The sequence below is a fragment of the Zootoca vivipara genome, chromosome 11, assembly GCF_965207765.1.
Source record: "Zootoca vivipara chromosome 11, rZooViv2.hap1.1, whole genome shotgun sequence".
NCBI classification, from domain to species: domain Eukaryota; kingdom Metazoa; phylum Chordata; class Lepidosauria; order Squamata; family Lacertidae; genus Zootoca; species Zootoca vivipara.
Genome location: NC_142594.1, coordinates 38,182,496 through 38,205,256, shown reverse-complemented (window position 1 = coordinate 38,205,256; position 22,761 = coordinate 38,182,496). Strand labels below are relative to the sequence as shown.

Sequence of the window (22,761 nt, the reverse complement as noted above, 5' to 3'; positions counted from 1 at the left end):
TAAACCTATCAACACCAATTTAAACATGAATGAAGTTAACTTCACTGCCAGGGATTTATTTTACTGGACCCAAAATGAATAATGCCAAAACATGAACTTGGCTGCAGTCTGTTTTAATAGTCTTAACACAGATCAATTGCAAAGGGTTCCCCCAGCCCTGAAAAGATGGAATAGTGTCAGAACAGAGAGAGCTAGAAACTTGGGGTGGGTATAGCAAAGGATTTAGAAAGTGATAGGTTAAAAAGAGAGAGAGAGAAGCACACACAGACACAACCCCATAGTAGGAGTTAATAAAATTTCATCTAACCTCAGGAGCCATCCAAAAAGGAGTTCCCACGGATGTGTTCCGACGGAGACGACTGCTGGTCAGCTGGGCTGATACACCTAAAGGGAACAAGCAGATTGATGCAGTTGACACATCTATGCTTAATGAATTCCATGCAGAGAGTGTCACATCTACTGTTCTCACAATTTTGTTCCAACATGGCGTTTCTCATTCAAAAGCTTAGAAGCATTTTTTCAGCTCTCTGCCAACAAGCAAGCAAGAAGGCTGGTAAATATTGCATCCCCTGCTTTTGCCACCCTGAGTTTCATTCGCTGCCAACGTCTTGAAAGGGGTTTGAATTTAGCTCTAAATTAGGGTTTTTACATGCAATCTGACTGCACATTTTTTGGGACCGATGATTACAGTATTTCTGCCTCCTATTCTTAGTGGGAGGAAACCACAACGGGCATTTGAGCAAGTCAAACTCACTCTTTCATTTAAGGCATACTTTAAAAAAAAGAAAAAGAAAGACATTAGCGATACTCAGTGCTTTTTTTTCTTTTACAAATATGTTTAGGGGTACTCTCATTTTCCTACTCATATTGAAATACTGCCCCTCAATGAGGCCAAACTTAGATTCACAAAATGTTTAGGGGTATGCGTACCCCTTCATCCCCCCCCAGAAAAAAAGCACTGCCGTTACTCTTTTAAAGGTATAGTACCAGCACTAGGAGTGAAAGAAAAAGCAAACCTTAGCTACATTAATAATTTGTTCATTCATTTCATTTCATCCTCAGGAAACATCTGAATTGCATGCATCCTTCTGCTAAAAGCACGATTAGTCGTAAAAAACCAAAAATAAAAAAAACCAAGATGCATGAAAACTGCATTGAGCAAGGCTGCTCAATGACTCCTAGTACATTTCTGCTAGGATGCAATGATAGGTTGAAACACATCTAAATGTGTACATCATTGAAAATCTGCTCACATGGAACACAAACTGTTGTTAAAACCTTCACTCTAGCCTGCATCAATGGTTTTAAAACTTTTGACCTTAAGGGGATTTGTGCCACATTGATTTCTCATGCTATAACACAAATAAACCTATTTTAACGGCTTAAAACCAAACAGGAGAGAGACTAATGCGTAAACAAGAGAAATAAAAACAGCAGCCTGCAAGGCTAAAAATATCTCCTTTCTATAAAGGTTTGCTACAATTAACTTACTCGTGGCAGTTAAACCTATTTCTTGCTGCAGCCACCTTCCCAGAAAGGGTCACGAGGGACACAGAAACAGTAAAAGAACCAGCGCCTACACACTCCTATTTTTACCATTCTTAAGCTTCAGAGAAAAGTTTTCTAACAATGTTGGAGCAGTGGCAAAGAAGGCAAACAAGAGTTATCCAAACACCTCTGCTAGGAGATCAGCTGCTGCTTTTGCTTCTTCTCAAATGTCACCTAACAAAGCAGAGGGAACCATAGAGTTGGAAGGGATCCTGAGGAACATCTAAGTGAAACTGTCCCATACGGGGATTTGACCTGCAACCTTGGCATTATGAGCTATCCAGGCATAACTGTGCAACCACCATTCCATCAGGCTACCTGAACTGATCCCCTCCCAGCTGGTTGTTATAAGAACTGTAACTTTAAGAAACTGGGGCCACAACTTCTCTCCCCCCCCCATACTTTTTTGGTTGTGTCTTTTAGATTGTACATGCCTGAGGACAGGGATTATCATAGTGCTGAACTTCAAAAGCTGCTCTGGGAGCCCTTTCAGTTAAAGCATGGGATTCCCTCACCCTTTAAATGTACAGTATTCAGATGAATACATAATGAAAGATGCATAGCTCACCATGGAACAGGGAATGCCACCATGGGGTGCCACTACTAAAAAGTCCCTCTCACACAATCTTGGGAAGTTGCAGACTGTGCTCCATCTGAACTAATATCAGGCCGCAAACACACCATACATTTTAAAAAGGAATCCTGGGAACTGTAGTTTGTTAAGGGTGCTGGGAATTGAAGCTCTGTGAGGATTCTTTGGGGGAAATAATGTGCTTCAAAAGTATGGTGTGTCCACAGCTACAGCCATTCACATTTTGCAAGGGTATTCACTTCCATGCCCATACAATGGCATTCCTATTGCAAAGGACACAGGGAAGGCAGATCTGAGAGTTTCTTCCAGCTAGATCGCGCCCCCTCCCCATCGAACCTTCAACTACCAGCTGCCCTGCCAGGACAATCTTGATAATATTTCATATATTGCAATCATTTGTTGTGATTCTTAAAATGAATTTTGGTGTAACTTATAAGCTGCTTTGCCAGAATTTCTGCCTCAAAAGGTGGGATATAAATGATTGTGATAAATATACATAATTGGGAAGGGGGGGGGGAGACACCATCTTTTCCTCGCCTGCTATAGATCGTGCTCCTGAATTAATTTCATTCACTTAGGCTTGGCAAAGGCAAAGACATGGACAATCATGCCAAAGAAGCAACTGAGTTATTTTTTATTATGCTTCTGTTGTCAAATTTGATTACCATAAATTGCTTTGCAGAGAAAAGGGCAAACATAAATCTAACATTAATTTGCAAGAGATGCTCAGTTGAAATCATGGCCCATTCAATTATTCTAAAGTGCCCCCCAAATATTGAGAGTGCATGAGGATCTTTTTTATATATATATGCAACACAATGCATGTTTTAAATCTTGATCATGAAACGTGGCTTTCTGAAAGCTGACTTTTAAATTTATTAGCATTATTCTTAACCTTTTGCTCCTGGCAGCAAGCTGGCATTTCAGTCTGTGTCATCTGCTGAACAATATTTCCTTAAGCGCTTGCCTCTTGCAAAAGGATCGTGATGTTATGCCACACTCGGCTGTGCTCTCTTTCAGCACCTCGTCAGCCAGTCAAGAGTAAAGCCAGGCTTGCAAGTTTTCTAAGAGCAGTTTTTCTGAGGGGAAGGCGGGGAAGAGAGGTCGAAATTATTTTGGGAAGAAATCTAAAAATACAGCAGAGAAGCATATGGATCAAAACCACAGTGCAAATCTTTTGCAGATGAGAGGTTTCCCAGAGCTAGACAGTTATGCCAGACTGAGCAACAGAAACTTAATCCAGACAAGACCAAAGGAGGTGCTGTGGGTTGTGAGCATGACTGAGAGAAAAAACATGTCATTCTTGCAGCTGTATGTTGTTTGGGAAGACATACAGGGAAGCTGTCATAACACAGGGAAGCTGTCATTACAATTAGATCTTCTAGAAACATAGAATTGTAGAGTTGGAAGGGAACCCAAGGGTCATCCAGTCCAACCCTCTGCAGTGCAGGAATCTTAACATGTGGTCACCCATCCAATTTGAAACCATACTGGACCCTGCTTAGCTTTGCAAAGCTGCTAGCAGGTTTGTTGCAGGAGCAACAAGCAATGTGCAACAAGGCCCTCTCTGTGATGGCACCAAAGCTGGGGAGCTAGGGAAGATAACCTTGTTTCACCCTTATTGTCTTTGAGAGGACAGACCGAAGTGGCTCCCTTCAGGTGGGTTATGTTAGGCATTACTACCCATCTTTACTACTGGATATGCAAAGCGCAGTCTTTAAAAAAGTCTAGTCTTTTTATTATCCCAAAGCAAACTTGTCCAGAATTGCCATGCCACACGCGATGGACAAATTATCTGGTGTGGCGCAACAACTACACAATGATCCCTGATTGGAATCAGCGAGGCAGGCAGTTTTATTTACCGATACATGAGACCATGACTAAAAGTAATCACAAAGCCCTTCTCTGACTCACGCCTAAACATCAGCTAGGGGGCACAGAGAAACGTCTTTTTCTTTTGGAACAATTTCAAGTGAAATTGCTTTAACTAATGGTTACGCTTTGCAGAATGATTCACACAAAGTTTACAGATAGTGAAAGCCGACAGCGTTCCAAGTACAAAAGGATGCTACGCACTGCTTCAAGACAACAGAGGCCCTGTCAAACCCTGAATGTCACTATAGGCAAGAATAACATGACACTGGATGGAAGATTCATAGCAGAGATTATAGGAAATCAGAATTATAGAGCAGGGGGTCCCTTGGGAGTCTCCCTAGGACTGTCCCTCTCCACAGAGCATGCCTCTTGGTGGTTCTGTTCCACACCCTTGGGTGTTTTGCTTGGCTGGAGTGTTTCCTTGGACTCTGATAATGCCTCTTGCTTGCCTGGATGCAGGGTGGAGATGTGTGATGTTTCCCATTTTTGCATGGCTGCACTGTAGCCTACTGCACAAAGGAAGAGTCACATCCATTGCTTTGCCCTCTTTTGCCACTGGACCCACCAGTCACTGCCACATGGCTCCCAGAAGGTGCCCCCATAAGGGAACGTGACCCTTGACTCAAATAAAGGTTCCCTGCCACTGCCATAGAGAGCACAGCTGCATTGGAACCCCTCTCCTCCAATAACATGATCGAAAGCAGTTGTTTAAAGAAGTGTAGGCCTGATGGGGGTTCATGGTAGGACTTGGGCTGGCACACCTCACTCTGGGTCATGCAGACAGCACAGTCCATACTGGCTCTACTAAACTCTCCTTTTGCTGGGCAGTCAGATTCTTTTGTGCGGGGATGAAAATTAGGGTTTGCAGACATTAAATACATGGAATGTGCACATCCAATAATTGAAGGAGAAATCTGAAGGATTTCCCAAAACCATAATGTGGCATAGAAGGTGTAAGGAATGAGCCAGCTCCAAGTGTAACTTTGCACCCAGCTGCTGAATAGAGTCAGGAACAGAGGAGTTTGGAGTTGACGCTGGCTGAGCAGAGCACACAGCTGCCAGCCTTGACTCCCCCTGACCTTGGATGGCCGATTGCCAAGGGAACAACTAAGAGCAGACTGGAACACAGCCAAAGCTGTCAGGAAGCTCAAAAAGGCATGAACAGCCACAGAGAAAGTTTTTTGGAACAGGAAGAGGCTGTAGCTGACACGATAAGTCTGAGGTGGCAGCGAATGGGGGCTGCTAGACAGGAAGCAAAATAAGAGACGAAAGGGTCAGAAGTTCAATATCTTCTGTTGACACCGGAAGGAGTCTTCAGAAGGGTCATCTTGAATGATAATGCTGGTGGCTTCGATAGAGCCGCCTGGAGCTATCTGTTTTTGCAATAAATCCTCCTTTTTAATTACCTACGCTTACTGTGTTATCAAGCCAGGAACCTGGACTCCTGACAGAAGGGCATCTCAATTTTTTTAAAGTTCCCCCACTGCCACCTTACGCACATCCACACCCCTGTCAGAAACCACAAATCCAATACAGCAAGTGAGGGAAAGACCTAGCATCTAGACCGCTTCTGAGATGACTGACACAGTAATCATACAAGTGACTCTGCCCATTTGCTGGGCAGGGTGCACATTGGTATGCATGTGACATACAACTGGTCTGCAGCATGTTGCAGATCCCAGAATTTATACCCAGGCAAGTGTCTGACTTAAAACACCAATCTGCAGGTCTGCACCAGCACAAACAGCTGAATACAACTGCATTATATGCATGATAGTTTTCCATGGAGTCGTGTCAGCAATGCCCCAGATATACCCAGAGGACAGAGTGAGGCATTGGGACAATAAAACAAATCTGGATAGGTGAAGCAAGTGACTAATGGCATATGAGAAGATGAACAAATCACATGCTCATGAATCACCTGGAGTTGAAAGAATAGTCACAGTAAGCCTTAGAGGTCATGGTTCAAAGAGGCAAGGAGTGTAAAAGCAACTCCTTGCCCACTGAGCCATGCTTCCAGAGAGGACACCAGTCCACCTGAATGTTTTCCCAGGCCTTTGAGCAGAGGAATGCCACCAGGAGGCAGGGGAGAGAGATTCCAAGCTGGAGGAACCACCCAATCCAAAGCTCTGGGTGGATCTTTGGAGGAGAGGAAAGAGGTCTCTGTGTGTGATATTTCTCCATTTTCTTCTTCTGTCAGCCTATTGCTTTTGGAGGAAGGGTGGGATTTCACCTCCCATTGGTCCCAGAGCTGGGATACTTTCCCTCTCACTCTGGGGATGTTAGGCGGAAATGGGAGGGCCTGGAATTTTAGGTGTGTTTAAGCATTGACATTGTCCTTTTACTAGAAACCTCTGTCCTTCCTTCCAAGAGGTGGGAGAGAGGAAAGAAGATGGGCATGTTCGGTTGAGCTCCACCCTCACATTGTCTCCAGCTTTATATGAATTTCTCAGTAACCCACAGGGCTGGCCTAAGACATTTTGCTACCTGAGATGTTCCCTTGCCTGTTCTATGCACTGAAGTCAACTGGTCTGGTAACTGAATCTTATTTCAGCACTGGTGACAAGGACAGCGTCTTCCACCATACCTGACAGCAGCAGGCTAGACACTCACTGCCAGCACCTGCTGCCTGAGGCTGCTGCTTCATTCTGCCTAATGGTAGGACCAGGTAGGACCTGACTCTTAGATATAGCTTTGCTGCCATAACATCTAGATCGGCTCCAAGTTCCACTTGCAGCTTAGATAAATTGTTTCAGTTCAGCATTCCCCTGGTACTTGTGACATGCCAATGTCAAATATTCGAAATAAAAAGCCAATTATCTTCCCTCAGCTTCTCAGAGATGATTCATAGTGGAGTCTGAGCCTCTGGTTTAGTCATGCTGCTTGATGCTCCAAGCAAAGCTGTCCATTTCTGTTCTTTTGATTTGGTTCATTCTTTAATTCATACCCTTAACTTTACCTCATTGGATTACTGTAATTGTTTCCTGTTGGGTTTACCTGGGTCTTATCTTGACCCTTTCATTTCAGTGACAACTCAACTGAGTAACAGGCAAACCACGGTTTGGCCACCACCGTGATGGTGCCTCAAACTCATATTCTCCTCTTCCCATGGCACGTTCAAGTTTCCTTCTGCACTACCTGGCTTGGATGGACAACTGATTTATTTAGAGCACCTAAATTTTAACATGTATTAGTATTTTAACTTTTGTACATCTTAAAGCAAGGTTGTATTTTTTCCTTGATTTAATTGTTCCATGTTTTGTAAGAGTTTGTTTGTTTACTACCAAGTGGCATATAAATGTAATGAATGAATGAATGAATGAATGAATGAATGAATGAATGAAGTACCCTGCTCTTCAGCCAAAAAAGAGTGACTTACATACAATCAACTACATACAACCAGGATTTTTTTTTTAAGAGAAAGATATGAAAGGTCAGGTTAAGCTTGTTGTTAAAGAAAATAGCAGGCAATGTTTCTTCCAAAGCCACATGTGCTACTGATTCAAACCTACTTTAGCTACAATCTGGCACTAGATGAGAGACAGAGCAAGTATTGCTGGCACCTGATGTTATTAGGATGGCTGCCTCATGAAACTCCTATAAGGTTCATTCAAATGAAGGAATTCTGGTAGATTCAACTTCTCATACAGAGGTGAGGAAGTTACACCTTCTGGAATTTCTTTTTCAACTCAAGAAAGGGAAGGCTAAGGAGCCTTTCCTTCCAGTGGATTTAATCACCCTAGATATTACTGCAAGGTATAGTACTGCAGTAAATTTGCTCATGTAGTAAATACACTTTGGGTTAAATACAATGATGGGTCATCATGGATGGAAAGCACATTCGCTCACACAGAATGGCACATTGTATTTCACTGATCCTCCCACTGTAGTAATAATAATAATAATAATAATAATAATAATAATAATAATAATAATAATAATGAATTTTTATTTATACCCCGCCCATCTGGCTGGGTTTCCCCAGCCACTCTGGGCGGCCTCCAACAGAAAAATGAAATAAAATAATCTATTAAACATTAAAAGCCTCCCTAAACAGGGCTGCCTTCAGATGTCTTCTAAAAACCTGGTAGCTGTTTTTCTCTTTGACATCTGATGGGAGGGTGTTCCACAGGGCAGGCGCCACCACCGAGAAGGCCCTCTGCCTGGTTCCCTGCAACTTGGCTTCTCACAATGAGGGAACCGCCAGAAGGCCCTCGGTACTGGACCTCAATGTACGGGCAGAATGATGGGGGTGGAGATGCTCCTTCAGGTATACTGGACCAAGGCCGTTTAGGGCTTTAAAGGTCAGCACCCACACTTTGAACTGTGCTCGGAAACGTACTGGGAGCCAATATAGATCTTTCAAGACCGGTGTTATGTGGTCTCGGCGGTCGCTCCCAGTCACCAGTCTAGCTGCCGTATTCTGGATTAGTTGTAGTTTCCGAGTCACCTTCAAAGGTAGCCCCACGTAGAGCGCATTGCAGTAGTCCAAGCGGGAGATAACTAGAGCATGCACCACTCTGGCGAAACAGTCTGCAGGCAGGTAGAGTCTCAGCCTGCATACCAGATGGAGCTGATAGACAGCTGCCCTGGACACAGAATTGACCTCTGCCTCCATGGACAGCTGTGAGTCCAAAATGACTCCCAGGCTGCGTACCTGGTCCTCCAGGGCCACAGTTACCCCATTCAGGACCAGGGAGTCCTCCACACCTGCCCGCCTCCTGTCCCCCACAAACAGTACTTCTGTCTTGTCAGGATTCAACCTTAATCTGTTAGCCACCATCCATCCTCCAACTGCCTCCAGGCACTTACACAGGACCTTCACCACCTTCACTGGTTCTGATTTGAAAGAGAGGTAGAGCTGGGTATCATCCACATACTGATGAACACCCAACCCAAACCCCCTGATGATCTCTCCCAGCGGTTGCATGTAGATGTTAAAAAGCATGGGGGAGAGGACGGAGCACTGAGGCACCCCACAAGTGAGAGCCCAGGGGTCTGAACACTCATCCCCCACCACCACTTTCTGAACACGGCCCAAGAGGAAGGAGCGGAACCACTGCATGACAGTGCCCCCAGCTCCCAAGCCCTCTAGACGGTCCAGAAGGATGTTATGGTCGATGGTGTCAAAAGCCGCTGAGAGATCCAGCAGAACCAGGAAACAACTCTCACCTTTGTCCCTAGCCTGCCGGAGATCATCAACCAGTGTGACCAAGGCAGTTTCAGTCCCATGATGAGGCCTGAATCCCGACTGGAAGGGATCCAAATCCCGACTAGAAGCCATCCACTATAGCTCCTCACACGCTATCTACACCTGAGGTTTGGGGGATACTCTGCAACAATATGGGATATAACATTTGTAGAATCATTATCTTGAGCATCCCCAGTGTGGGTAACTGCTGATAGCTTGTCAAGCCACAGACCTAACAGATTAAATATGAGCTGAAAATATATCAACACATGGAAAGAATTTTAGGTTATTGTCCCATTCAAAGATCAGGTGCCTAAATATGTAGAGATAACTTTTGATTTCAATAAAATGTGTTGCAATAAAAAATATTCACTATTCATTCTGAAAAGTCCTCCAGCAGTCATTACAATCTCTATAAAACAATTCTTGCATTTCAAATCACCTAAAATTAGCATAAGCATTCAAATTCATTTTTTTTGCGGCTGTCAACTTCATATTCCAAGTAGGGTCACCACAGTTACCAATCTATTTATAGTTCACTATTTGAAATTAATTAGCAATTAGTTATTTCCGTTGCCTACATATGTTAACTCTTTCCTGTAAATTGCAGGCCTAAAGTACATCACACATGATCACAACATGAAACTAAATGAAACAACCCAGTCAAATCAAGCTAATTAAAAACCCCTCAAATCTAATTATTTGTGACTAGTGCTGTTTACATGCCACATGCTATGCCTTAAATAACACCAAAGTAAGCTACGTCATAGTAAAGTAATCAACAAGGTTTAAATGGATGAACACAACATGAGGTCAAATTATGCAAAGTTTGCCTCAGTTTGTGAGGTGGAGAAGTGGGCATCACATCATGTAAACCCCATAACATACATGTGATGTCATGAGTTATCCCACAGGGATGTGCCTGGGAATGCTTCAGGGTGGAGCGTGAGTGTATATCCTGACCGGGCCATGACAGAGAAGCATGAGAATGACTGAAAGATTGCAGCAGGCTCCAAAATATGGGACTTGCACAGTGCTTTTTTTAAAAAATTAAGTGTTTACGGGTACTCTCATTTAGACTCAAGAAAACCACCATTTTATAGTTCAAACCGGGGGAAATAAATACAGTAAATGGACAAAAGTACAAAGAACATGCATTACCTCATGAGGATGAAAAACAGTTAGTAATTTTCCTATTCAGATTGAAATACTGCCCCTCAATGAGGCCAAACTTTCATCAGTAAAACACCACACATCCACATTCCACACTGCTTCACACATTAAACACTCGCTTCTGTCTGAGACTCAGGAAACACCGGGAAAGGAAAGGAAGCCACCATCCGAGATGGTAACAATGAAACTGACCAATCACCGTGCAAGATTCCAACTCCTACTTCACACATTAAACACTCGCTTCCGTCTGAGACTCAGGAAACACCGTGACAGGAAATGAGGCCACCATAAGGGGTAGCAACGGAACTCATGATTTTAATTTTTAGTTTATTCTCATGTTAGAATCACAAAATGTTTAGGCGTATGCGTACCTGTGTCCCTTGCACATTACAGAAAATGTGTGCCTGAGAGCCTGCAGCAAAAGTGGGCCATGCTGTGTAAGTGGGAATTAGTAGAGTGGCTGAAATCTGGATCTTTGCTACTGTGGCACCATTGTCTGTAATGGCTGCACTAATCCAACAGTGTGTGGAATGACTGCTGGGGGGTGGGGTGGGGTGGTGAAATAACATGACAGCCAAGAAAGAAATGTACAAAAGGTGCAGGCCGTTCACAAAGGATAGCATCAGGACTGCTGTGCGAAATAAATTGGCTTAGCAGAACAGGAGAATATTATGTCCCACAATTCAGAAGTTCACAAGCCACAAAGGGAAGAAAAAGCCAGTTCCGTTATCAAAGGTCCATTAACCTGCCTATTATTGACAGCCGCTGTCATATGTGATGTCACGCTGGCAAAGGACATACCCACTCGTTGCAACAACAGAAAAAGAACCAGCAAAAGTCCAGAGGAAAGACAGCTGAACTTTGACCTGGGGGATCCGATATAAAATCCCAAACTAGCCACAGATATGCCGGGAGGCTAGTTCTTAAAGGCACAACCAGAGAAAGGGAAGCACATTTTGAGTTTGACGGATTTAAACAGAATTAAGGCTGTTCTTAGATCTTGTCCACTGAAATGCAGTGAGATTTACGAACATTTAACTTTGCTCGTATTTATTTAATTGATATATATTCCCTAATGATCTTATATCAGCTCAAACCACCAAACGATGAAAGAATTACGATGTGAAACAAGTAAAACCACAACCAATCATGTCAACCAGCCATGGACAACAAGGTCAGAAAAAAAATCACCTTTTCTTCTTTAAACATCTGTATAGGTAAGAATGTCTCTCTCCTTTTAACAGCTACTAAAGGTATTGAGCTCTGTCAGGGCTCCTGAGGAAGATGTTTCCAAGTATAAGTCATGAAAAATTAACTTTGGATATATTATAAGGCAGGCATAGCTGCCGTGATGCCCTTAAAATGTTATTGGAATATCCATCATACCCAACTCCCATTATTCCTGAATGATGGTCAAGCTGGCTAGGGCTGGCTGGGAGCCAGAGAACACCTGGAGGGCACCACATTAGCTATCCCTGTCCTAAGGTAAGTCCCTCTCATTAAACATTAATTCCCTAACTGTAAAATATCCATATTCATCCCAACTGGTAGGACCAGTGAGATAGTGTCTCTCCATGTTTTGTAATAGCCTATCAGTAAGTATTTATTGAAAATCTCCATAGGTTTGGCCAGAATACTGAAGTGAATGGAAAAGTAGCTCTAGATCCAGTTACTAGACTAAGATTCTAAAGAACCAAACTCATTCCGAACACTACATGAAATAAGAATCTGATTTTAATTTAAGATAAGCCTATATCCACGCCAAAATCAAGATTTTAAGACTTCAAGCTTCTTACTCCTGGAAATTTATCTCAAAAATTTACAGCCTCCCATTCATGGTCAACATGGGTGCTCCTGACCAATCAGCTTTGGTCTTTGTTCTTAATTCATTTTACAGTTGAATGAAGTGTTCCCTTTCTGTTATGAATGGGGCACTATCACTCAGGGCTTGACCTAATTAGTACTGAGCGATATGGCCAACCTCATTAACATCAAGGCTGCATGAGTAGGCACAGTATCTTGAGAGGCAAGAGAAGATTTTTCCAAACCTTACAACAACCAGGACTTCAGCACACCCATGATTAGTGTTTTTAATTATCTTATTTAGCATTTCTACAGCACTTTTGAGTGTTCAGAGTGATATTAGATAGAAACACACACACACAGAGAGAGAGAGAGAGAGAGAGAGAGAGAGAGAGAGAGAGAGAGAGAGAGAGAGAGCTTGTTATCCTTATAATAACTATGAAAGATAAAGGTAAAGGGGCCCCTGACCATCAGGTCCAGTCGTGTCCAACTCTGGGGTTGCGGCGCTCATCTCGCTCTATAGGCCGAGGGAGCCGGCGTTTGTCTGCAGACAGCTTCCGAGTCATGTGGCCAGCATGACAAAGCTGCTTCTGGCGAACCAGAGCAGCGCACTGAAACGCCGTTTACCTTCCCGCTGGAGCGGTCCCTATTTATCTACTTGCACTTTGATGTGCTTTCGAATTGCAAGGTGGGCAGGAGTTGGGACCGAGCAACGGGAGCTCACCCCATTGCAGGGATTCGAACCGCCGACCTTCTGATCAGCAAGTCCTAGACTCTGTAGTTTAACCCACAGCGCCACCTGTGTCCCTAACTATGAAAGATAAGTTAGTAATATCACTCCCATTTTACAGATCTTGAGCTGAGAGTGGCTTCCCTAAGGCCAAAACATGCATTCACGTCAGAGGTGAGGTTTGAATGACTAAGGCCTTCCTGATTTGACATGTTGGCCACAATCCTGTGCCCAGTTTCCTGGAGGTAAGCCCCACTGAAGTCAATGGGGCTAACTTCTGAATAGACACGTATAGGATTGTGCCACTGGTCTATTAACCACAAGACTCCCATACATTTAGCCTTATGTCAGTGTATATACATCATGATCCTACATTATTTATTTCAAATATTTATATCCAAGTTTAAAACAAAGGGGGTGAGTAATAAAAACCAGCCTGCACACAAAAAGTAACTTTATAAACAACCAAGATCAACTCTCAGGAGACGAGTCATATAATTGCAGCACTGGCAATAACACCACCAGATAAAAAAGGGGATGCAACAGTCTGTGCAAAAGTCTGTCACCTCACCACATGGAGTTAATCTGCACGACAGGAACCTCCAAAACACAATTCATCTATAATGTCTGATGGGAGGGGGGTAGGACCAATGGCTGGTGTCATGAATGGGTAGAATTGACTTAGCAATAATTTATAGAACCCCACTTTTTAGGGGAGACACCAGTCACCCCTGGGTAAAGCCAAAATTGTGCATGTACACCCACTGGAAATATATTTTGCTCTTTCTTTTTGAAATCCAGGATACTGCATCATGAACTACTTTTAGGCAGATCCCAAGGTGCAAATCAGTGCAGTATTTGGTCAGAACAGGTGTAACTTTCTTCTACCTGAGAAGGGAGGGCGTGAGTATATAGAAGCCTAAGGCTCATTCCACCTCACACTGGGTCATGTTTGTCCAGACCCTAACTAGGCTGCTTTTGACAGACAAGTGCAACATGACATCTCAAGGGTATAAGGACATTGCAACTTACCAAAATCCACAAGTTTAACACCTCCTTCAGTGGTTAGAAGGATGTTATTTCCCTTGATATCACGGTGGATAGTTTTGTTTTCATGCAAATGCTGAAGCCCCTGAAAAGAGAGTTTATGGTTTTTAAATAAAATAAAAAAATTCCTTCAGTAGCACCTTAAAGACCAACTAAGTTTTTATTTTGGTATGAGCTTTCGTGTGCATGCACACTTCTTCAGATACAGTGAAATGGAAGTTTCCAGGCACTTATGTAGAGAAGGGGTGGGGAGGGGTGGGGATGGGGAGGGGGGATCACTCAGAAGGGTGGTGGAAATGGGTGATTGACTGACTGATAGCTGTTGATGACCGCAAACGACTGCAAATGGTTTTGCATGAAAAAGCAAGGGTTGAGATGGCTGAAGATGGTTTTTAAATGAATTTATCTGCAATAAAGAAAATGCAAAATTGTCAAAATATTTGTAAACGTAGTAAATATTCCATTTAATGTATTTTAATTCAGGGATATACCTATAGTAGAAATCCACCATAGTTCACATGGTGAACCATTACAGTTTGAATTATCTCTCATGGTAAACATCTGCATAGGAGTGGGGAATCCTTAAGAAATAAAACTCATACATTTCCCAAACCAATGAATCTTACAAACTTACAGCGTTATCCTGAAATTTGCTGCGTCTGTAGTTAGGAAGATGGGGGTGAAGGAAATGCTATCCCAGCAATATGTAACAAAATTCAGTGTTTGTATGTAACCCTAAACCATGGTTTAGTGCTATGTGTAAAAGCCTTGGACTCGTGCACTCCCCTCCCCTTCTTTCATGTAGCCATGAGATAGACTTGGCAGAGCTTACTTGCACTTTCCAACTCTGAGCAGTTTCTAAACAAGTCAACTTCAAACCATGGTTTATGAAACAGGCTTGTTTAACAATGTAGAGTTTCTATTAAACCATGATCTCCATTTCATATATAACAGCAAGCAAGGCTTCATGGAAACTGAAAATAAATGATGTTGAAGTCCTCCTTCAGAGGTTGCTCGGGAGAAGGAAAAGGAAGAGGTTAATCCCATGGACACCAGTGGATTTCAGTACACTGAACTCTAGTGGTAGCTGGTGCCAGCGGCGGAGGAAGCTGCTCGGGCGCCTGGGGTGGGGCGCACTGCGGGGCTTCCGGAGTCTGCCTGCCTCCTCCCACTCAGCTGCCCTACAGCTGGGGGAAGGCAGTGGGCGGACTGTTTGGGCAGTGCAGAGCCTGCACGCACCCAAACCACTGCGTCTCTCTCAGGAGAGATGTGTGGCTCGGGCGCATTGCAGGCCCTGCAATGAGTGCCGCCCAGCATTTTGTCACCCTCCTCAGTGGTGACATCTGGGGCGGTCCGCACCCACTGCACCCCCCTTCCTCCACCCCTGGCTCGTGCCCACTGGGTGCCCAGTAGGGCGGAAGAGAGGGGAAGGAGAGCCAGTGACAGGCAGGGACACTAAATGCTAGTTTTGTCTCTATTCCACCATCTGATAAGTAGACTAGGTAGAACCAGGGCAGTCTCGAGCAGCTCGGGCGCCCTGGCGCGGAGATCGCTCCAGCGCCCTCGCAGCGCCCCGCCTGCCGGCCCGGCGCCCTGGCACCCCGCACCACCGGGACTATACCTAGAGCTGGCCCTGGGTAGAACCTGCTAGGCAGTGCTACCCACTGGGCTGGTAGTAAGGAAGAAGGAAAGCAGGTGAGGACTAGGTAAGGACTGGCTGAGGGCAGACTGAGGTTGGTGGGGCCGTGTCCCATTTCCCTTCCAGTGCTTAACTCTGTACCAAAATAAATTCTCTACCAAAATCAAGAGCCAATATTTGAACTGTTAATGCATTTCCTTACTTACCATCAGGGCTTCGTGTAAAATGAAAGCAATAATAACTTCACTCATTCTTTCTCCTCGTTTCAGAAATCCTTTTACAAGGTCAGTCACAGATCCTCCATTACACAGCTATTTGGTACAAAAGAAAAGAAAAGAAAAGAAAAGAAAAGAAAAGAAAAGAAAAGAAAAGAAAAGAAAAGAAGAAAGTAATGATTACATTTTTTGTTTTTTGTTTTGTTTTTATTAGGCTTGTTAACCCAGTTGCTATTCATTCATTTATAGCCTAACTTTCTCCCATGGATTAGGGATGAATCAAAAAGCAAACCACGTAGAACTGAAAGCTCTCCCTCAAAATAGGTCGCCTTAAGACCATAGGGAGCTTTCTTATTTATTCCCAGCTAAGATAATTGGTCTGTTTACCTAAGCATTGTCTACTCCAGGGGTTCCCAACAAAATTTTCTTGAGGACCCCTCATCAAGCCGCTATTGTGACAAGGACCCCCATTAATTCCTAATCCTAAAATTAAAAAGTGAGAGCCAAATTAAGAGTCTTTTTATATTTTATATTTTTAACCAACGGTCCGTTTTTAACTACGCGAACTGTAGCTTCCGCGAAAAACAACGCTTTGTTTACAAACACTACTGTTTTGCAAAGAGGCAGCGCGCGCCAGGGAGGAGGGAGGGGAATGGATAAGACAGGGTACCTGCGCAGTAGCGCACAAATGAAGCCGACACGCGCAAAGCATCTTGGGGAGGTGAGCATTAGTAGAATGCGCGTGCTGCCTCTTTGCAAAACAGTAGTGTTTGTAAAGCGCCACCTAACGGCATACAGCAGAACTACTGCCTCTATCTAATTCTAGTTTTGCGCTAGACTCTGCTCATGCAGGAAGCGGCCAAAACAAAAAATCTGTTATCATACGAAATATATTTAATATTTTTTTTATTCTAATAGCATCTTGCGGACCCCTCTGGCATAGCTCGCGGACCCCTGGGGGTCCGCGGACCACCTGTTGGGAACCACTGGTCTACTCTACACAATAGGCAGACTTCTGCTCTTGTGAGCACACTTCAGCCTCGTAGGAGCTACTTGGTGTTTTACTACAACCTCAAAATCTACCAGCTGGAACAAGGCGCAAGACACATCACCATAACATTACAACCACAATTATATCCTCCAATGAGCTCAAGGAGGCCTACCTACATGGTTCTCCATTCTCTCCATTTTATCATCACAACAACTCTGCAACATAGATTGAGCTGGCTCAAGGACACCAAGTGAATGGCACACATGAGTGGGGGGTGTTGAACCCTGGTTTCCCAGGTCCTAGTCCAACACTAACCACTACACTACACTGCCTCTCTTCAGAACATTAAAGAACCTAGCACTTAAGAGCAACTGCTAAGCACAGGGTTTTGCTTTTGGTTCTAGAGCTGAACAGAGGTTGCAGGCTGGATCGACACTGATCTGTAAAAACCCTTTTAAAAAAACCCATGTAATATAACTCTCAATGCAATTTTCCATTGATAACAGATCACTGCTCTACAGTGCCCTCTGGCACCACATTTTTATAACACATTTTTAATGTTTTAACTGACCAGTGTAGATGAGTCCACAGTCATACACCAGGCATGGCCAAACTTGGACCTCCAGATGTTTTGGGACTACAACTCCAATCACCGCTAGCTAACAGGATCAGTGGTCAAGGATGATGGGAATTGTAGTCCCAAAACATCTGGAGGGCCAAGTTTTGCTATGCCTGTTCTACACAAGCACAAAAAATGTTCCTGCTAACAGCAAGATTTTGTTAGATCAGCAGTCTTAGCCTAGAGGGGGAATAGCTCATTATTGCTATTATTAAATGACCGGGATTCTAAAATTCTTGCTGATCTACTGCAAATTACCCAGAACTCCTTTATCAAATTCCTATAAATTCTTCTCCAGTGCTTTTTGGGTAGAAAATGAGGTGTCAGTACTCATATATTGGGGTGAGTGAGTGTGTGTGTGTGTGCTGCGGATGCTGTACAAAATGGCTGCCACAGATTGTGAAAGGAAAAAAGCTGATACTCCATACCAGAGGACTGTCACAACAAAGGCCAGCCTTCTGTCCACCTCTTTTCCATGATGAATGGGATCAGAGATAGGACCCTTCCCCCAGCTTTAGATAGAGATGCATAGCTGTCAACCCTCCCCCCCTTTTTGTGTGGAAACTCTCTTATTCCAAGAGATGCCAGGAATTGAACTTGGGATCTTTGGTATGCAGAGCATGTCCTCTACCACTGAGCTGCATTCCTTCTCCAAGATGACCTATAAATATCACACCTCAAAAACTGGGAGCTTTCACATAATTTTAACAAAATACCCTTTGCTGTTTTTGAGGGGAACCTGAGGAGATCCCTTATGATTTAAGACATTGTGCTTGTAGTTTAGGCCACTGTGTAAGGTATTCCTACTTATTTATTGCAATGGCCCATCTAGAAGGAAGTAATAGCTACATTTTCCAGCCAGCTCACTCTTTTGTTTTGACCTTTGGTTGCAGTCAGCAGGATACTTGAGGCCTTGCGCACAAAGAGATAGGCAATCATTAGAAAAAGTGGCTCCGTTTGCCCTTTCCACAGAAATACTCGACTTATTTACCTAGATTCTCATGTTGCAGTCCGTTTTAAGGACAGCTGAATGCTTCATTAATTATGATTAACTAGTGGTTTTCAGCCCGTTCAATAACGGGCGCTAGAATCCTGGGGTTCGGAGAAGCGCTTGCGCAGCGCTTCTCCGAACCCTGGGACCTGTCCTTGCTGTCGGCGGCAGGGGGACAGGAACGGAGGAGGAGAAAGCGCTGGTTTTTACTTCTCCGTTCCTCTCCCGCAGCCGCCGACAGGAAGCAGATATCCCAGGGTTCGGAGAAGCGCTTGCGCAGCGCTTCTCCGAACCCTGGGACCCGTCCTTGCTGTCGGCGGCAGGGGGACAGGAACGGAGGAGGAGAAAGCGCTGCTTTCTCCTTCTCCGTTCCTCTCCCGCAGCCGCCGACAGGAAGCAGACATCCCAGGGTTCGGAGAAGCGCTTGCGCAGCGCTTCTCCGAACCCTGGGACCCGTCCTTGCTGTCGGCGGCAGGGGGACAGGAACGGAGGAGGAGAAAGCGCTGCTTTCTCCTTCTCCGTTCCTCTCCCGCAGCCGCCGACAGGAAGCAGACATCCCAGGGTTCGGAGAAGCGCTTGCGCAGCGCTTCTCCGAACCCTGGGACCCGTCCTTGCTGTCGGCGGCAGGGGGACAGGAACGGAGGAGGAGAAAGCGCTGCTTTCTCCTTCTCCGTTCCTCTCCCGCAGCCGCCGACAGGAAGCAGACATCCCAGGGTTCGGAGAAGCGCTTGCGCAGCGCTTCTCCGAACCCTGGGACCCGTCCTTGCTGTCGGCGGCAGGGGGACAGGAACGGAGGAGGAGAAAGCGCTGCTTTCTCCTTCTCCGTTCCTCTCCCGCAGCCGCCGACAGGAAGCAGACATCCCAGGGTTCGGAGAAGCGCTTGCGCAGCGCTTCTCCGAACCCTGGGACCCGTCCTTGCTGTCGGCGGCAGGGGGACAGGAACGGAGGAGGAGAAAGCGCTGCTTTCTCCTTCTCCGTTCCTCTCCCGCAGCCGCCGACAGGAAGCAGACATCCCAGGGTTCGGAGAAGCGCTTGCGCAGCGCTTCTCCGAACCCTGGGACCTGTCATTGCTGTCGGCGGCAGGGGGACAGGAACGGAGGAGGAGAAAGCGCTGCTTTCTCCTTCTCCGTTCCTCTCCCGCAGCCGCCGACAGGAAGCAGACATCCCAGGGTTCGGAGAAGCGCTTGCGCAGCGCTTCTCCGAACCCTGGGACCCGTCCTTGCTGTCGGCGGCAGGGGGACAGGAACGGAGGAGGAGAAAGCGGCGCTTTCTCCTCCTTCCTTCCTCTCCCCCAGCCGCCGACAGGAAGGACGCGCGCACTCTCCCCCCCCCGCCTCCTCCAACCGCCGCTCCTCACGGCCAGGGAGGGTTGTGAGGAGGCCTTCGCCGGCCTCCACCCCGGCGGGAGCGGCGGTTGGAGGAGGCAGAGTGGGGGGAGAGTGCGCGCGCGCAGTCTCTGCTGTCCAATCCCTGTATCCCTGGGGCACATGCGCAGTGACCCAGGGACACACGGGACATCTGGACGCAGGGACAACATGGACATTATTATATAGGATGCTTCAGTATCTGAAGAAGTGTGCATGCACACGAAAGCTCATACCAAAATAAAAACTTAGTTGGTCTTTAAGGTGCTACTGAAGGAATTTTTTTATTTTGCTTCATTAATTGTCCATGTTTATCTTGTCATACAATCGATGGTGAATCCAATAAACAAACTGAAACTCAATGGAAGTTTTGCAGTCCTGTGGGAATCTGTGGCGTATCGACTGGCCCATTTGTCAGATAATATGCTGAGGTTAGCTCTTTTACTCTACAGTGAGACTCTGTTGGGCATAAGCCATCCAAAGACAGGGCTTCTCATCAGTTTAAATATTTGCAGAAGGCCTGGCCCTTTCATGAGCCACAATGAACACTCAATTCAGGTGAGGGATCAGAAGTAGTGCTTTACTAGAATCATAGAATCATAGAATCGTAGAGTTGGAAGAGACCACAAGGGCCATCCAGTCCAACCCCCTGCCGAGCAGGAAACACCATCAAAGCATTCTTGACATATGCCTGTCAAGCCTCCGCTTAAAGACCTCCAAAGGAGGAGACTCCACCACATTCCTTGGTAGCAAATTCCACTGCCGAACAGCTCTTACTGTCAGGAAGTTCTTTCTAATGTTTAGGTGGAATCTTCTTTCTTGTAGTTTGAATCCATTGCTCCGTGTCCGCTTCTCTGGAGCAGCAGAAAACAACCTTTCTCCCTCCTCTATATAACATCCTTTTATATATTTGAACATGGCTATCATATCACCCCTTAACCTTCTCTTCTCCAGGCTAAACATACCCAGCTCCCTAAACCGTTCCTCGTAAGGCATCGTTTCCAGGCCTTTGGTTTCCAGGCCTTTACTAGAACAAGCACACACTCAATCTCCCATCCACACAATTGATCATCACTGATGGGTCTCTATCTCTTCTGATTGAAGTGTAGGACTTCAAACGCATACCCTTAACACGACACAGTCCAAATCTTCTGGGTCTGCATTTCCACATGAATCACATGACCCATGCGAGATCTCAAACCCTGGAAAAATGTTGCTGTTTTTCAGGCATGGTACCCCAAAATGTGTGTTTCGGGGCACCATGTGAGATTGTGGACCTGAAGAAACTGTGTTTTGGTGTGCCACCCGAGATCACAAACACAAAAAATCTGCAAACGTGACACGAAGGTTGGCAGCATTAGCCTTGCAGACAATCGCAGTGCATGGAGACAAGACAGTCAAGTCGTGTATCCGTAGCTGTGATCTGAGGAGAAATGACCACAGGGAGGAGCGCAGAGAGAAGAAATGCCATGGTGCATCTACAGGAGCATAACTGGACACCTCCATCTGCCCCAGCTGCAACAAAACATGTCTCTCCCACATTGATATCTACAGCCACAGCAGGTGCTGCAAACATCCAACAGCTTGACCACCTCCAAAGGCGCAGTCCTCCATTGTCTCCCGAGACAGATGGATGCCAGCCATCTTGGGTTTACATAGGAAGCTAGGAAGCAGCCTTACACCAAGGCAGAATGTTGGTCCATCTAGCTCAGTACTGCCTTCACTGACTGGCAGTGGCTCTCCAGGATTTCAGGCAAGGGTCTCTCCCAGCCCTGCCTGGAGATTGAAGCTGGCACCTTCTGCATGCCAAGCAAGTGCTCCACCGCTGAGCTGTGCCCCCAGCTTTTTAACGCTTAGCATAAATTAAAGGTTGGCACGCCAAGAAACTTGTTAATCATACAAAATAAACACGCCCTCCACCTAACTCCCTTTCTTAGTATCTGGTACTTTTTAAATTATTATTTGATCTTCCTATAAGCTGGCACTTTTGGAGGTGCATAAAATGAAGGCGTTGAAAAGCAGTTGTCAGGCGAAGTTAAAATCACTGTGATCCTCAGAGGAAGAGGCCGAAGCACTCTTCGGGCCACACAGGAACAAATGTATGCAAAGATGGTTTTTTGCACAGCATAAAGCACATTTATTTGTAGTGAAATTCAAGAGGGGGATATTTCAATACATAACAGACAAGGGATATTTGGAAGTGTAGTCATCCATGTCCTTTTTTGAACTGGGCAAGCAGCACTCCACGTTCCCCGGGTTAATATAAGCCTTGTTCTATTTTCTCCACAGCCCAGGGAAAACCTCATGGGCAAAGTGTCCCCTCCGATTTAATTTTTCTGTTCCCATGTCTATTTTTACTAATTGTGTCAAGGCGCCATTCACCATGACTGTCTTTGTAGGCACAGATCAAAGGTTAGGTCTTTACAAACACACACAACACAGCGTCAGCTGTCTAAATTGGTGCAGCTGAACATACAGCAATTTAGCAACAATATCTGTGAAAATATGATTGGGGAGCAGAAGGAAATGAAAACAACAGAATTCACCCCCGTTTGCCTAAAATATTCTGCTACGCTTATGAATCACCTTTGAATGGCATTTGGGGATGTCAGTGGGGAAGAGCACAATGGAACTCTCGCTCTGAGCCAGCAGACTTTTATATAACTATGAACACGTGTCGCAATGCTAATCTGACACTCACTGAACTGGATGTTAATGCAACCACTTATAATGGTTTTAAAACCACACATTCCCAGTAACAGCAGAGAAGGGTGTCGTCACGCACCTACGGTAGCAGCTCCCAGTACCAAGGTCAGTGCCACTGCCACTTAGTGGAAGGGAGAGGCTGGCACTGGGCGGAAGCATTGGCAGGAGCACAAGGGAACCCATATTCAGGCCTGGAAATGATGCCTTATGAGGAACGGTTTAGGGAGCTGGGTATGTTTAGCCTGGAGAAGAGAAGGTTAAGGGGTGAAATGAAAGC

At 45.3% G+C, this 22,761-nt stretch overlaps 1 protein-coding gene across 1 annotated transcript in view; it reads right to left on the bottom strand.

The window, feature by feature from the left end:
- Positions 1-22,761, bottom strand: part of MYO3A (myosin IIIA) — a 109,370-nt gene that overhangs the window by 75,827 nt on the left and 10,782 nt on the right. The window contains exons 3-5 of the mRNA XM_088653864.1: positions 15,805-15,909; positions 13,945-14,044; positions 308-384 (exon numbers count right to left, since the gene is read on the bottom strand). Coding sequence (XP_088509990.1) covers positions 308-384; positions 13,945-14,044; positions 15,805-15,909 — 282 coding nt within the window. The remainder of the gene's footprint in view (positions 1-307; positions 385-13,944; positions 14,045-15,804; positions 15,910-22,761) is intronic.